This window comes from Chiloscyllium plagiosum, unplaced genomic scaffold, assembly GCF_037043375.1.
Source record: "Chiloscyllium plagiosum isolate Xiang-an unplaced genomic scaffold, Cpla_swu_hap1 HiC_scaffold_18, whole genome shotgun sequence".
Lineage (NCBI taxonomy): Eukaryota > Metazoa > Chordata > Chondrichthyes > Orectolobiformes > Hemiscylliidae > Chiloscyllium > Chiloscyllium plagiosum.
This window is the reverse complement of record NW_028270156.1, coordinates 44,593,792-44,609,842: the sequence shown is the minus strand read 5'-3', so window position 1 is coordinate 44,609,842 and position 16,051 is coordinate 44,593,792. Positions and strand designations below refer to the sequence as shown.

At 42.5% G+C, this 16,051-nt stretch overlaps 1 protein-coding gene across 2 annotated transcripts in view; it reads left to right on the top strand.

The window, feature by feature from the left end:
* Window positions 1-16,051, top strand: part of sbf2 (SET binding factor 2) — a 588,991-nt gene that overhangs the window by 266,340 nt on the left and 306,600 nt on the right. For both annotated transcript variants that reach the window (XM_087996565.1, XM_043705904.2), the window contains one exon: window positions 14,549-14,659. In XM_087996565.1, the coding sequence (XP_087852691.1) occupies window positions 14,549-14,659 (111 nt within the window). The remainder of the gene's footprint in view (window positions 1-14,548; window positions 14,660-16,051) is intronic.

Genomic DNA, 16,051 nt, shown 5'->3' with positions numbered 1-16,051 from the left:
ATCTCCTCCACTTCCCGCTCCTCCGCCCTTGAGCCCCGCCCCTCCAACCGCCACCAGGACAGAACCCCACTGGTCCTCACCTACCACCCCACCAATCTCCATGTACAGCGCATCATCCGCCGTCACTTCCGCCACCTCCAAACGGACCCCACCACCAAGGATATATTTCCCTCCCCTCCTCTATCAGCTTTCCGTAGAGACCACTCCCTCCGCGACTCCCTTGTCAGATCCATACCCCCCACCAACCCAACCTCCACTCCCGGCACCTTCCCTTGCAACCGCAGGAGGTGCAACACTTGCGCCCACACCTCCCCCCTCACTTCTCTCCAAGGCCCCAAAGGAAACTTCCATATCCGCCACAGATTCACCTGCACCTCCACCCACATTATCTACTGCATCCGCTGCAGCCGGTGTGGCCTCCTCTATATTGGGGAGACAGGCCGCCTACTTGCGGAGCGATTCAGAGAGCACCTCTGGGCCACCCGGACGAACCAACCCAATCACCCTGTAGCACAGCATTTCAACTCCCCCTCCCACTCCACCGAGGATATGCAGGTCATTGGACTCATCCACAGCCAAACCACAACAACGCGACGGTCGGAGGAGGAGCGTCTTATCTTCCGACTGGGAACCCTCCAACCACAGGGGATGAACTTGGACTTCACCAGTTTCTTCATCCCCCCTCCCCCCACCTTGTCTCAGCCGAATCCCTCCAGCCCGGCACCGCCTTCCTGACCTGCAGTCTTCTTCTTGACCTCTCCGCCTCCACCCTACTCCGACCTATCACCCTCACCTTGACCTCTTTCCACCTATCACATTTCCAACGCCCCTCCTCCAAGTCCCTCCTCCCTACCTTTTATCTTCTCCTGCTGAACACTCTCTGCTCATTCCTGAAGAAGGGCATGTGCCCGAAACGTCGAATCTTCTGTTCCCTAGATGCTGCCTGACCTGCTGTGCTGTTCCAGCAATAAAGTTTCAGCTTTGATCTCCAGCGTCTGCAGACCTCACTTTCTCCACTTGTAGAATCTCCAATTGTCTCTTCACTACCCTCTGACCTGTGACCTCCTTCCATCTCATCTGACAGTTTACACCTTTTTGCTTTTTGCTTCCTGTTCTCCTTTGCATTCCTCTGTTTTTTTAGTCCAACATTCTGAAAAACGTGTGTGAACCTGGCTCAGTGATAACTCCTCCAATGAATATAAAAAACATTGGTTAAATGGTTCAAGCCCCCTTAAGTGACTTCACTGTATAATGTATACTGATTCTTCATTGTCACAGGTTTTGACTTTTGAATGCCATTAAGCCAAAGCTCAATCTTCAGTGGTCATCCAAGTAAACTGGCCAATATTTATTCATTAACCACATTCCAACAAAAGAGTCATTAATCTTGTTGAGAGCCTGCAGAACACACATTGACAGCAATATTTAGTTATGTAGCTTTGATTATAGTTCAAAAGTATATAATTGGTTCTGAAGCACTTAGGGACAGGATCTTTCTTTCCACTTTCTTTTATATAACTAGTGCTGTGCATTCCAGTGAAAATGTTCCACAGTGCTTACCCCTGATTGTGTTCAGTCTTTTCTCCAGCTTTGCCTTTTGCCCAATTTTACCTTTATGGAGATTTTAGGTTATTTATAATGGAAAAGGCTTAGAAAGGCTAATAATTCTAATCAATAAAGAATTTAAAAAGTCAGGAAGTACTGCAAAAAATGTGATGTGATAAATCCTAACTGAACAGTATTGCAGAATGTTCATGTCACCTGATACGCATCATAAACTTCACACTGAGGCTTCGACTGTGAGGAGAATTTAGAGAATGTGAGACATTGCTTTTGGCCAACACCATGGCTTATCGAGGGACTCCTTAATCATATCACCAAATGCAAATCAAAACATTCTTCTTTCTTGTGCTAAAGTGAAGCCATCTCATATTCTTTGAATTTACTAGCCAATTTGTTGGCATTAATCATAAAATGACAAAATGAAAGAACATTAAGAATTGTCAGCCTAGATTTAATTAGGTAATTCCAAACTCTCTCTAAAACACGGTAGTTAATGATAACAAAAATGTCATTAATTCAATTCAGTTTTCAAAGCATTCAAAAGATTTTGTCCATTTTAGTTTTCTATTTACATTGCAGGATGTTTTATCTGTAATGTACAAAGCCCACAGCTGTCAATTTTCTAGGTCCAAGCTGCTTTTATCATGTTTGTTCTATGAAATGATTATTACTTTGTTATTTAAAGTAATAAGATTGCCCTATTTTTTTGTGTCCTGTAATATTCTACCTTTATCCCAATTACATTAATCATAAACAACAGTTGCATTTATGTAGCAACTTTAACACACATGCAAGCCATTTGACAAAGCTAAAGAAGATATTAGGAAGGGTATGACAGAGAGATGGATTTTGCAGAGAATCTTTAAGGTGAACAGGAATTTGGGTGATTTTATACCAGGAATTTGGGAGAGTGGCACTTATGACTTTTGAAGCCATGATCAAAGGTGATAACATGGAATGAAATGAAATACAGTTCCTCGTTCACATGCAACGTTGAAACAATGCAGAACAAAAATATCAAATCGACTTGTGACGTGGCTCACTTCACAACATGGTTGGTCTAAAATTCCTTCCTACTTCTCCAATCCGGATTGAGCATACTAGAATTTCTTGATCAGTCTGTATTTTGGGTATACATTTCCTGTTGCTTCATGCAGCTGCTCTAACTTGCTTACCTGATGCTCAAGATTTTGCGCTAAATGTCTGCAGTGCAAATTTGATTTGATTGATTATTGTTACATGTATCAAGGTACAGTAAATAGTATTGTTTTGTATGCCATCCAGACAAATTGTACCTTGCATAAGTTCAAGGTACTAGAACAGTATGCAGAATATGATATAACAGCTGCACAAAAGGTGCAAAAAAAGATCCAGTCTAATGTGAGGCTTGTTCATAAGTCTGGTAATGAGGAAGAAACTGTTCTTAAGTCTGTTTTCAAACTTTTGTATCTTCCTCCCAATGGAAAAGAGTGGAAGAGAGTAAAACCTGGTTGTGAGGGCTCTCTGTTGGCTGTTTTCCCGAGGCAGCAGGAGGTATAGATAGAGTCAGTCAAAGGGAGGCTGATTTGTGTGATGGACTAGGCTGCGTTCACAACTCTCCTCTTGGAGTCTTCGGTGGAGCAGTTGCCATACCAAACTGTGAGACATCCAATAGAATGCTCTCTATGGTGCATCTATAAAAAATGGTAAGAGTCGATGTGTCTTTGCTGAATTTCCTTAGCCTTCTGAGGAAGTGGAGGTGTTGGTGCACTTTCTTGATTGTAGCATTGACATAGATGGACCAGGAGAAATTGATGGTGATATTTACTCCTTCAAGTCATTGAGACACATTGCCTGATTTTTTTTGGGATTGGGATAATGGTGGCCTTGTTGAAGCAGGTGGGAACCTGAGATCGGTGTAAGGAGAGATTAACTATGTCTGTGAATACTCCCACCAGATGGCCAGTGCAGGGTCTGAGTGCACAGTTGGGAACTGCATTGGCGACTCCCTTTCCCTGTGTTCAGTCTCTGAGGCCCATTTGATCTCTGCAGTGGTGACTGTGCGTACAGGTGCACCCGATGCTATTGGAGAAGGTGACATAATTTCACTGACCTTCTGTTCAAAACAAGCATAGAATACATTCAGCTCATTGGGATAGATGTATTGTTGCCAGTGATTATACTCTACTTTGTTACCACAAGATGTTGTACTGCCCATCCTCAAACTTAACGTATGAGATGGACTAATATTTACAGGAACCATTATGTTCATGTCTTGAACTTCACATCAAGCTCCCTCCAACGTAAAGCACTTTAAAGACAACACTACATCACGGCTGCCACCAAAGGCATCTGTCTGCCTTTTTCGTAAATGATGTGTCTTACCAAAGCAAAATACTGTCAATACTCAAAATTTGAAATAAACATACCGAAAATTCTCAGCAGTCAAATGGCAACTGCAAGAGAGAAACTAAAACAAGTATTTTGGGTTGATGACTTTGGTCAGATTTGGGAAGTGTTAGAAATGTAATAAGCTTAAGCTGGAGAATACAGAATCATAGTGGTATTGTCATTGGACTCGAAATTCAGACACCCAGGCGAATGCTCTGGGGACATGACTTTGAATCCCACCATGGCAGATCATGAAATTTGAATTAAATTCAAAACAAATTAAATTAAATTAACAATGACCATAAAATCTTTGCCCATTTCCCTAACGGTCAGTCTGGTTAATTGATGTCCCCACCTGATCTACTTTATTTGTGATTGCAGATGCATAACAATCTACTTGACTCTTAAATGTCCTGTGAAATGGCTTAGTAAACCTAACTGCTGAAAAATCTGGTTAAAAAAGAATGATACCCAGATGGATCACCTGGAAGTGATAGCAGCATGTACAGCCCTGCTGACCTTGCAAAGCCTTCCTTAAGAATACTTGGGGAGGAGGGGGAGGGGCTTGTGCCTAAACTCAGAAATCTTTCCCAAACACAAGTCAAGAAACAATGTTACATTATCTGCCAGGAACTATTTCATAAGAATGGCTGAGACATTCTCAGACATTAGTATCCCAGAGGTGGTGACACAGTGGTGTGCAGAAGATAGAGTCTCCTCAACATTGAAGTGTCATAGCATCAGGTCAAATATGAGCAATTCAACCTCCTGATTAGCATGTACCATTTCCTTCTCAGCTGATGAATCATGCTCCTCTATTTTGAACGTCAGTTGGTGGCAAAGGCACAGAATGTATTCTAGATGGGAGTTTGATGTTCATCACCCAGAATGGTTTGGTGGCACTATTACTGACTGAACTAGCCAAGTCTTAAAAGGCGTGGTATTAAACTGGGTCTGCGCCACATAGTAAGGAAACCAACAAGACAGAAAACCTTATTCTAGCAGTTTACCTTGGGCAGAATCATTTCTCAGATCCTCATTTGCGCTGGGGAAATCCTCCATCGTATTGTTCTCTACCACGTAACGTAGCGAAGGCCAGTTCATTCGATGTATTCAAGAAAAAAAATTGATAGATTTCTTCAGTTTTATTCACTTTGAATGTGGAGATCTCTGGCTGGCCAGCATATTTTTATTGCCCATCCTTTGTGGGTGAGATGCCTTCTTAAAGCACTTCAGTCCACATACTGTAGGTTGACCACAATGTCCTTCGGGAGGGAATTCCAGAACTTTGACAATGAAGAGCAGTAATATATTTCCAGGTCAGGATATTATTGAGCAGTTTGGGGGGGGATCTTGTAGTTGGTGGTGTTTTCATGGATCTGCTGTCATTGTACTTTCTGATAGAAGTGGTTATATGTTTGGCAAGTACTGTCTGTAGTGATTGGAATGAGACTGGCCAGGTGGATCTCATTGAGTATGCGTTCGCTGTTTGGGGTTGTTAATTGGAGCCAATCAGGGAGTTCTGGCTGACAGGTATAAAAGGAGTCTCAGGGATTCTCCTAATTCTCCTGGTCAAAGCTAGCTGGATATTTACTGTGTCCATGTAAATAAAGGGTGACTTAGTGATGGGATACCAATCTCCGTGGAATTATTTCAGTGACAACGAGAGAAAACAGTACGGTGCTGACGAATATTCACTCGCAACAGTTGTCCTTGAGTTGGGTGTCTGTGTTGGGATTTTTGACAAGGTTCAGGTGACTGGCAGAGGCATGTGATTTTGTGTTGACCCTGAATGAGATGCTGAGAGACTGTTTGTTTGGTATGTGGGATAAGCTACGTAACCATGCAAAAACGCCTGCTAGCTGAAGCCCAAATGGATTTCAAATTGGCACTATAAATGGAATTTGTCATTAGAAAATGTGGCAAGTGGAGCATGTGAGGTACAGGGTATACTGATAGAAATATACACGCTCACCTGTGTCACTGAACTTTGGGAATACACTTGAGTGCAGGCAATCGCGTAACCTCATGCAGGACATATCCTGAGCAGAGGGACCCTAAGTCAGCCCACGACAAAATCCCAAAACAAAACTGGCTGGCAAGCCATTGTAGTTGTTGCTAGTATGCGGGCTCAAGACAGCAAAGGAGTCTGACAAGGCCTGACTTTAGTAAGATAACTTGTAGGCCAGTACCCAGGAGAGTGCACACACTGGGAAGTCTACATATGTGTGGATTGGAACAGTTAAATTGCTTAGCAACATCCAAATCGGAATCAGTAAGCATAAATGTCTGATTAAATGGTCATCTGGTTCTAATGGAGATCGGTACCGGCGCAGCTGTATTGCTAATTGCAGAGCTAGTCTTTCACGAGGTTGGCTGTGGACTCAGTGCCTTAGGTTTGCGCAAGACCTCAGCCAGACTGAGAATGTACACCTGGGAACCGTTGCAAATTAAGAGTACGACTTTGGTTCTGGTCTTCTATGAGAGGCAGTTGGCCGAGTTACCGCTGATCGTAGTGAACAGCTTGGGCCCAAGCTTGATGGGGTTGAGAAATATTTACCTTGGTTGGCTCAATGTTTTTCGATTTGAAAATGGCTTCCTGAGTGAAGTCCAAAATAAAAAAACACCCTGAAGTTTGTCAGCGAGGTGGAGGGACTATCAAAGGTGCCAAACCACAGTACATGTTTACCAGGAAGCGATTCTGCAAGACCTGCCCTGCACAATTTGTCTTGTGTGCAAATGTAGAGGCACAAATCAGGAGGCTGGTGAATGAAGGAATCATGAAACGTGTACAGTTTGTGGAATGGACAGCATCAGTTGTTATGATCATGAAGCCAGATGGCTTGATTCACCTTTGTGAGGATTTTAAGCAAATGATAAACCACTTCTCACAGCTGGATAAATACTCAATCCCACGCATAGAGGACTTGTATGCAAAACTGGCGGGGGGAGGTGGGAGAGGAGACTATCCTTCATGAAGCTGCATGAGCCATGCATACCTGCAGTTACAACTCGATGAGTCCCACAAGTATGCCACAATTAGTACCCATAAGGCTTTGTACTAATATACAATACTGCCATTTGGGGTATCATCAGCCTGCACCATTTTCTAGTGGGCAAATGCCCCATTATGAACATGCTTGGGGTTACAGATGACCAGAAATTCAATTGGACTCATTACATAAACATAGTGACTAACACCGGCCATCCATGTCTGAGTCGGAGCTGGAGGAATTGGACCTGGGGCAAAAATGTCCCAGGAGCAGCTGTAAGAAAATAATAGGCCTACATCCCTAGACTTAGACGGGAGGAATGTAGTGATTGGAATGAGGTCGGCCAGGTGGATATGAGTATGAGTTCCCTGACTGGGGCTATTAACCTGGGCCTATCAGGACATCCTCGCTGACAGGTATAAACAGGAGGTTCAAGGATTCTCCTCACTCTAAGGACTGGCTCTGAGCTAGCTGGTCAGAGTCAGCGTACTGTGCACATGTAAATAAAGGGTGACTTGCTGACCTCCATCGAGTTATTTCACTGTCTTAGAGTTTTGGTGAATTTCTGCAATATATTTTGTAGATGGTACACACTACTTCTACTGAGTGTCGGTGGTGGAGGGAGTGAATGCTTCCACATGTGATTCCAATCAAGTGGACCCCTTTGTCCTGGATGTTTTCCAGCTTCTGGAATTTTGTTGGAACTGAAACCATCCAGGCCAGTGGAAAGTATTCCATCACACTGCTGAATTATGCCTTTTAGATGGTGGACAGGCTTTGGGGAGTTAGGATGTAAGGTGCTCCCCAACTATTCCTAGTCTCTCACCTGCTGTAGTAGTCACTGTGTTTATGTAATGTGTCCATTAGAATTTCTGGCCAATGGTAACCACAAGGATGTTGATAATGGGGGAAATCAGTTATTGGAACACCTTCAAATATCAAGGGATGGTGATTAGATTATTGCTTATTAGAGGTGGTCAATGCCTAGTAGTTATGTGGTACAAAAGTTTCTTGCCCCTTGTTAGCCCAAGCCTGGATATTGATCTGGTCCATTTGTTGTGAGATGGCTTAGCTCTGTCTATCACTTGCTACTCCTGCTTGGCATGCAAGTAGTCCTATTTGGTTGCTTCACCAGGTTGATGCCTTGATTTTAGGTACACCTTATGCTGCTCCTAGCGTGCCTTCCTGAACTCTCCTTTGATGTAGGTTGATTCCCTGGCTTAATAGTAATGGTTGAGTAGGGGATATGCTGTACGATGAGGTTACAGATTTTTTTTGTGCTGGAGTACAATTCTGCTGCTGTTAATGGCCCACAATGCCTCATGCATGCCCAATCTTGAGTTACCAAATCTGTTTGAAATCTGTCCCATTTAGCAGTGAGACAATGCCACAAGCATATAGAGGTTATTCTCCATGTAAAGGCAGGACTTTGTCATTCTTTTGATGCTATCTTGGGATGAGGTCAAGTATGTTTTTCCCTCTTGTTAGTTCTCACCACTTGCTGCAGACCATTTTAGCACCTGTCTTTTAAGACCTAGCCAGCTCGATCAGCTGTTCTGATACAGAGCTGAAAATGTGTTGCTGGAACAGCGCAGCAGGTCAGGCAGCATCCAGGGAACAGAGGAATCGACGTTTCGGGCATAAGCCTGAACAAGGGCTTATGCCTGAAACGTTGATTCTCCTGTTCCCTGGATGCTGCCTGACCTGCTGCACTGTTCCAGCAACACATTTTCAGCTCTGATCTCCAGCATCTGCAGACCTCACTTTCTCCTGTTCCAATACAGAGCCACTCTTAATGGTGGACATTGAAATCCAGAGTACATTTTGTACCTTGTCACCCTCAGTGCTTCCTCTAAGTGTTGTTCACAATGGAGGACTACTTATCAGCTGATGGAGGACTGTACGTGGTAATCAACAAGAAGTTTCCTTGCCTGTGTAACATGAAACCATAGTGGAATTTGAGCCTGGCCCCAGAGCATTAGCGAAGTTTCTGGATTGATAGTCTTAATGTAATACCACTAGGCTATCACCTCCTCTTAGTCATCGAGATGTACAGCATGGAAACAGACCCTTCGGTCCAACTCGTCCATGCCAACCAGATATCCTAACCTAATCTAGTCTCATTTGCCAGCACTTGGCCTATATCCCTCTAAACGCTTCTTATTCATATACCCATCCTGACTCTTTTAGACAGTAAAGGTGTCAAGCGTTTGGGGAGAGTGCAGGAGCATGGCATTGAAAAAGAAGTTCAGTTGTGATCATATTGAGTCAGCTTGGTCTACTGTTGCTCCTATGTTTCTGTCAACCACAGGACATCACTGCAGCAGTTCCTCAGGGTAGTGTCCTTAACCCAACCATCACCAGCTGCATCAACCACAGCATCTCCTCTGTTAGAAGGCCACAAGTGGGCATACTTGCTGGTGGAAGCACAATGTTTAGTATCATTTGTGATCCAAATACTGAAGCAGTTCATGTGAAATGCAGCCTTACCTGGACAACATTCAGCCTTAGCCTGATAAGTGGCAAATATAGAAATGATAGGCAATGACCATCGTCAACAAAAGGGAATCTAACCATTGTGCATGCCCCACAATCATCATCCTGGGGCTTAACATTGATCAGTAACTGAACTAGATCAGTCACAAGAGTACTATGGTTACTTGATCAAGTAAAAGGCTCAGTACTTATGGTGGGTAACTCGCTACCTGACTCCTCAAAACCTGTCCATCTGCAAGGCATAAGTCGGATATGTGGTGGAATACTCTCCACTTATCTGGATGAGTGCAGATCCAACAATACTCAAGAAACTTCACACCATCCAGGACAAAGCAGCTCTCTTAATTGAGTCATTTTCTATCAACTGCAACTGTCATTGCCCCCATCACTACTGATGCACAGTGGCAGCAGTGTACCATCTACAAAATGCAGTGGAACAACTTTATTCTTTGCCACCTTCTAAACTAGCAACCGCTACTACCTAGAAGGATGAACAGCAAATACATGGGAACACCATTTCAGGTTCCTCTCTAAACCCCACACTTTGTTAACTTGGAATAATATTGCCATTTCTTCACCGATGTTGGGTCAAAATTCTGGAGCTTACTTTCTGTCAGCATTATACATGTACCTACACTGTATGGACTACAGTGGTTCAATAATGCAGTCCACCATCACCATTTCAATGATAGTTAGGAATGGGCAATGAATACTGGTCTAGCCAACAATGACAAATGCTGACAGAAAGAAAACTTAAGAATTTTGACCCAACATTCATGAAGAAATGGCAATGTTATTCCAAGTTAAGACAGTGTGGGGTTTAGAGAGGAACCTGAAATGATGGTGTTCCCATATATTTACTGTTCGTCCTTCCAGGCAGTAGCAGTCACTAGTTTAGCCCAGAGGGATTTTAAAATAAAGAAGTGGGGTGGTAGAGAATGGAAAAAGTACAAACATTTAATGTCTATCATACGGTGGTCTCCCCAGTACAGAGCTGGCTGCAATGTGAGCAGAGAATAGAGCATGCTAACTTGAAATATATACATGTGCATTTATGTTGCACTTGGAAGGACTGTGTGTACTTGGAAGGAGTGGTGAGAGGCAGGTTTTTCCTCATGGAAAATAGCTGTTATAGGAGAGGGCTTTTGAAGGTGATTGAAGAATGGTGCAGGGTGTGAAAGAGAGAGCTCTGAAATTTTGAAACTACGATATTTGATGCCTGTGTTTGATGGTGACTTCATGCTGGAGATGGTATAAATGGCTGAGAAGGAACTGTGGACAAGTGACCAATTATTGTTAACAAAGGCTTTCTGTTTGCCACCCACTCCGTGTTTGGTCCTTAGGTAGCTTGGGGCTGAAGTGAGAAATGAGGATTTGGGTGTGGTATTAGTGAATAAAAGCCAGAATCATAGAATACCGACAGTGTGGAAACAGGCCATTCAACCATTGAGTCCACACTGATGCACCAAAGAACATCTCACAAAGACCTATACCCTCCCCATACCCTATAACCCTGTATTTCCCATGGCTAAAGCACCTAGCCTGCACATCCCTGAATGCTATGGGAAATTTATCATGGCCAATATACCTAATCATGAAATCTCTGGGAGGAAACTGGAGCACTTGGAGGAAATGTGTGCAGACATGTGGAGAACGTACAAACTCCATACAGACAGTCACCCAAGTGGCTGCCCAGCTGAAGGAAAACATCAAGTTTTGTACTATACTTAAGGAATGGCATTGGCAATGACATCAGGCTTCCTGCAGATGGCAAAGTTCTCCCTTGCAGTCTTCAGGACGATTTAAAACACCAGTTTTTTTGATTTGCCAGGAAAACTAGAGGTAATACTGTCTGAAAATATAAGTAGACAGTGGTAGTTGAGGTACTAGCACAACACTGGGGTTTAGAGGAAATGTCAGAGGGTCTGGGGAGTGAAACATTTTACTCTGTGATATTCAGTTACAGTTCAAGCAGCTTGATCTAAGGGCAAGAGGAAGAAACTAGAGATGTAAATCAGATTAGATTAGATTAGATTAGATTCCCCACAATGTGGAAACAGGCCCTTCTGCCCAACATTCGTGAACTAGAATTGTAATTATTAATGCTGGTGATAGATTGTAAGACTATAAAATACAGGAGCAGAATTAGGTATTCAGCACAACGAGTCTGCTCCACATTGTTGAGGCTGATATGTTTCTTAATCCCATTAAAGATGGTCTTTGATAAGGTGCCACACAGGAGGCTACTGAGTAAGGTAAGGGCCCATGGTGTTGGAGGCGAGTTGCTAGCATGGATAGAAGCCTGACTGTCAGGCAGAAAGCAGACAATGGGGATAAAAGGGTACTTCTCAGGATGGCAGCTGGTGATGTGGTGTTCCGCAAATCTCATTTTTGGGACGACAATGTTTCACTTTATACATAGATGAAGGAAGTGAGGGCATTCTGGCTAAATTTGCAGATGATACAAAGTTAGATAGAGGGACAGGTCACATTGAGGAGTTGGTGTTGGTGGTTGTGGTTGTGGTGGGGGGGGGAAAAACGTGGTGGCTGCAGAAGGATTTGGACAGGTTAGAAGAGTGGTCAAAGTAGTGGTAGATGGAGTACAGTGTGGAAAAGTGTGAGGTCATGCACTTTGGTAGGAAGAATAGAGGCATGGACTATTTTCTAAATGGGGAGGAAATTCAACAGACTGAAGTGCAAAGAGACTTGCGAGTTCTAGTCCAGGATTCTGTCAAGGTAAACTTGCAGGTTGAGTGAGTAGTTAGGAAAGCAGGTCAATGTTGGCATTTATTTTGAGAGGACTTGAATAGAAAAGCAAGGATGTATATCTGAGGCTCTATATGGCTCTGGTCAGACAACATTTGTAGTATTGTGCACAGTTTTGGGCCCCATATCTCAGGAAGGATGTACCGGCTGTGGATCATGTTCAGAGGAGGTTCATGAGAATGATCCCAGGAATGAAAGGCTTAACATATGAGGAACGTTTGAGGACTGTAGGTGTATGCTTGATGGAGCTTTGAAGGATGAGAGGGGATCTAATTGAAACAGAGAATACTGAAAGGTCTGGACAGAGTGGATGTTGGGAAGATGTTTCCATTGGCAGGAGAGACTAGGACCTGAGGGCACAGCTTTAGAGTAAAGGGAGGACCTTTTAGAATGGAGATAAGGAGAAACGTCTTCAGCCAGAGAGTGGTGAATCTATGGGATTCATTGCCACAGACCACTGTGGAGGCCAGGTCATTGAATATATTTAAGACAGAGATAGATAGGTTCTTGATTATCAATGGGGTCAGTGTTTATGGGGAGAAAGCAGGAGAATGTGGTTGAGAAATTTATCAGCCATGATTAATGGTGGAACAGACTCAATGGGCTGAATGGCCTAATTTCTGCTCCTATGTCTCATAGTCAATGATAACTGATGAGTACAAGCTGATCCATAAAACGTTTTCATGTCACCTCTATAAATTCAAAGGGATCAAAATTAGGAGAGTAAAATGAAATCAAGCAACCAAAATAAAGAATGGATAGCTGGAAATACCCTCAGTCATGTCCTCAGACCAGAAAGGAAGGTACTGTAAATGGAGGTAAAGAATTGGACAAGGTGAGACATGTTCATTCACAATGTTTCGAGTTGTGAGGGATATCATGGGACCAGTTGGAGCTCTCAAGAGTTCAAAAAGGAAACTCAGTGAAAAGACCATGGATCAGATTGAAGCTTTAACTGAAGCTAAGAGACTGGGGATAAACATCACCTATGAGTTCAGGAATATTTAGGGTACATGAGAGATGTGAAGGGTTTTATTTCAAGGGAAGGCCATCTTAATAAATTAAATACTGTTGGCTGTCTTTGATTTTTTTCAGACTTGACAATTCCTGTTAATAATTTGGGGGGGAGATGATATCTTGTAAATTGGTAAGTTGAGAATAGAGATGTCACTGGGATTTTTGTTTTAAAAAAAAACTAAACCAGTATCAGAAGATGCAATTGGCATTACAGAGACATTCAGATTGTTCTTAGCTCTTAAACTCTTTGAAGTCTATGTTCAGCTTGTTAACAAGGAAGTGCTAATTTACAGTAATCATCTTCCATTGGTCTTCATTGGAAATTGTATAACTTTATTACATTACCAATCGTTAACTTTGAGGATTTCAAGAATAACGAAGCTTGATTTCTGGCTGTTAGCCCAGTGAGGCATGACAGTGCAAAATGGTTGGATAAAGTTTAAATGAACAAACACTGTATATAGGAAATAAGCATAACATAGCAAGTGAAGAGGGCTCTCAGAACATAAACCTGAACAATGCTGTGTGAATTCAGTGTTATTACTTGAGCTTTTCCCTGTCTCTAACTACCAATCCCGAAAAACCCACTTAGTGTTATCGAGATATACAGCACAGAAACTGACCTTTCAGTCTAACTGATCCATGCCGACCAGATATCCTAAATAAATCTAGTCCCAATCCCTAGCATTTGGCCGTTATCCCTCTAAACCCTTTCTATTCATAGCTACATCCAGGTGTTTTTAAATGTGACAATTGGCAGCCTCTACCACTTCCTCTGCAAGTTCATTCCATACACGCACCCCCCCAACATGAAAAAGTTTCCCTTAGCTCCCTTTTAAATCTTTCCCCCCCTCACCTTAAACCTACACCCTCGAGTTTTAGCTTCCTCCACCCCAGGGAAAAGATCTTGTCTATTTATCCTATCTATGCCCCTCATGATTTTATAAACATGTATGAGGTCACCCTTCACCCACTCTAAAAAAAAAAGCCCCAGCCTATTCAGACTCTCCCTATAGTTCAAACCCTCCAAACCTGGCAACATCTTTGTAAATCTTTTCTGAACTCTTTCAAGTTTCACAACATTCTACAGTGAGGAGATCAGAATTGCATACAGTATTCCAAAGGTAGCCTAACCAATGTCCTATGCAGTCACAGCATTACCTCCCAACTCCTTTACTCCTCTGACCAATAAAGGTAATACCAAATGCCTTCTTCACTTTATATTGTTAAAAGATAGAACTAGATGAGTTTAAGTCAAGTTCAAATTGCATTGTGTTTTGTATGGCTTTCAGAGAAGATTTTTGAAACAAGGTACTTGATGATTAACTGCCATCTCTTTTTAGGCTTGCCTCGGCATCATTTACACAGTGTATGTCGACAGTCTGAATGTGAACTTGGAAAATGTGATTGCCAATCTTTTTACATGTTTGGTGCCCGTTGCTGGAGGGTCTCAGGTAAGAGAAATTCTGTTATTTCTACAAAAATTTAACCTTCAGAATTAATCACCTATTCCTTTGCTTGGGCAGTCTGTTTAATTGCTTTCAAGACTTGAAGGTTCTGGAAACAGGCACAATGATACTTCAGTATGCACTAATGATGTGCACCATTATTAAGCAGTACACAGTCCAGGATGTAATGGGACAAATTATGCCCTTCTTTGTACTGGTCTTTGATTTTCTCAGACATTTGCTACACTCTGTAGATAGCCCCACCTAAATTATTGAAAGCTATTCTGGTCACTCAGCTGATCCATTTAGTCAATGGTGACTGCCTGTTTCTAGGATTCATGCGATTATTTATGCTTTAGACAATTAGGATGATGAGTAATTGGATAAGCGACTGGCATTGATGTAATGTCTGACCTTGTACAAAGCCATGAAATCTCATTCCTGAAATCTGAAAATATTTCTCTATTCCTTTTAATAATTCTATCCGCTTTGCTTAGCAGTTTTAAGAACCTAAGAATAAAAGAAATAAAAGCAGGAGAATAGTTTGTCATTTAGGATGCTTATGGCTAATCTACCTCAGTTACATCTTCCAGTACTATCCCTGTTAGTTTCAATTTCCTTACTATCTAAACATCTGTCTATCAGGGGCAGAGGCAGGCCATTCAGCCTGCTTAGAGTCTGCTCCCCTGTTCAGTGATATGATAATCCTTAACTCCAGAAGAGACTCCTCCGCTTCTTCAAAAATGTAACACCTTATTCTGAAATTATGCTGTCTGGTCCCAGACTCTCAAACCAGGGGAGCAACATTTTCAATGTACCCTGTCAAATCCCTAAAAATCTTGAATGTTTCAAAGGGGTCACTTGTCTTCTAAGCACCAATGAGTATAGGCGCAACCTATTCAACCTGTCTTCATAAGATTGTCATTCCATACCCAGAATTTGCCGAGTGAAGCTTCTCTGGACTGCGTTCAAATCCAGTATATCTTTCCCTAGACAGGGCAGAAAACTATTCAGTCTTTCAGTGTGGTCTGAGTGGTGCTTTGTATAGTTTTAACAAAATTTCATTATTTTTCTGTTGCATTTCCTTTGAAATAAATTACTTTCCTTATTTAATCATTGAAATTGGATGCTCGCTTTTTGAGGTATATGCGTGAGGATTGCCAAAGCTCGCTCTCCTTGAGCTTTCTGCATTCTTTCTCCATTTTAAAGAATATTTAGCTCCTGGTTCTTCTTGCCATTGTGCATAGATTAGATTAGATTCCCTACAGTGTGGAAACAGACCTTTCGACCCAACCAGTCCACACCAACCCTTCTAAAAGTAACCCACCCAGACCCATTTCCCTCTGACTAATGCACCTAACACTGTGGGAAATTTACCAAGGCCAATTGCACATTTTT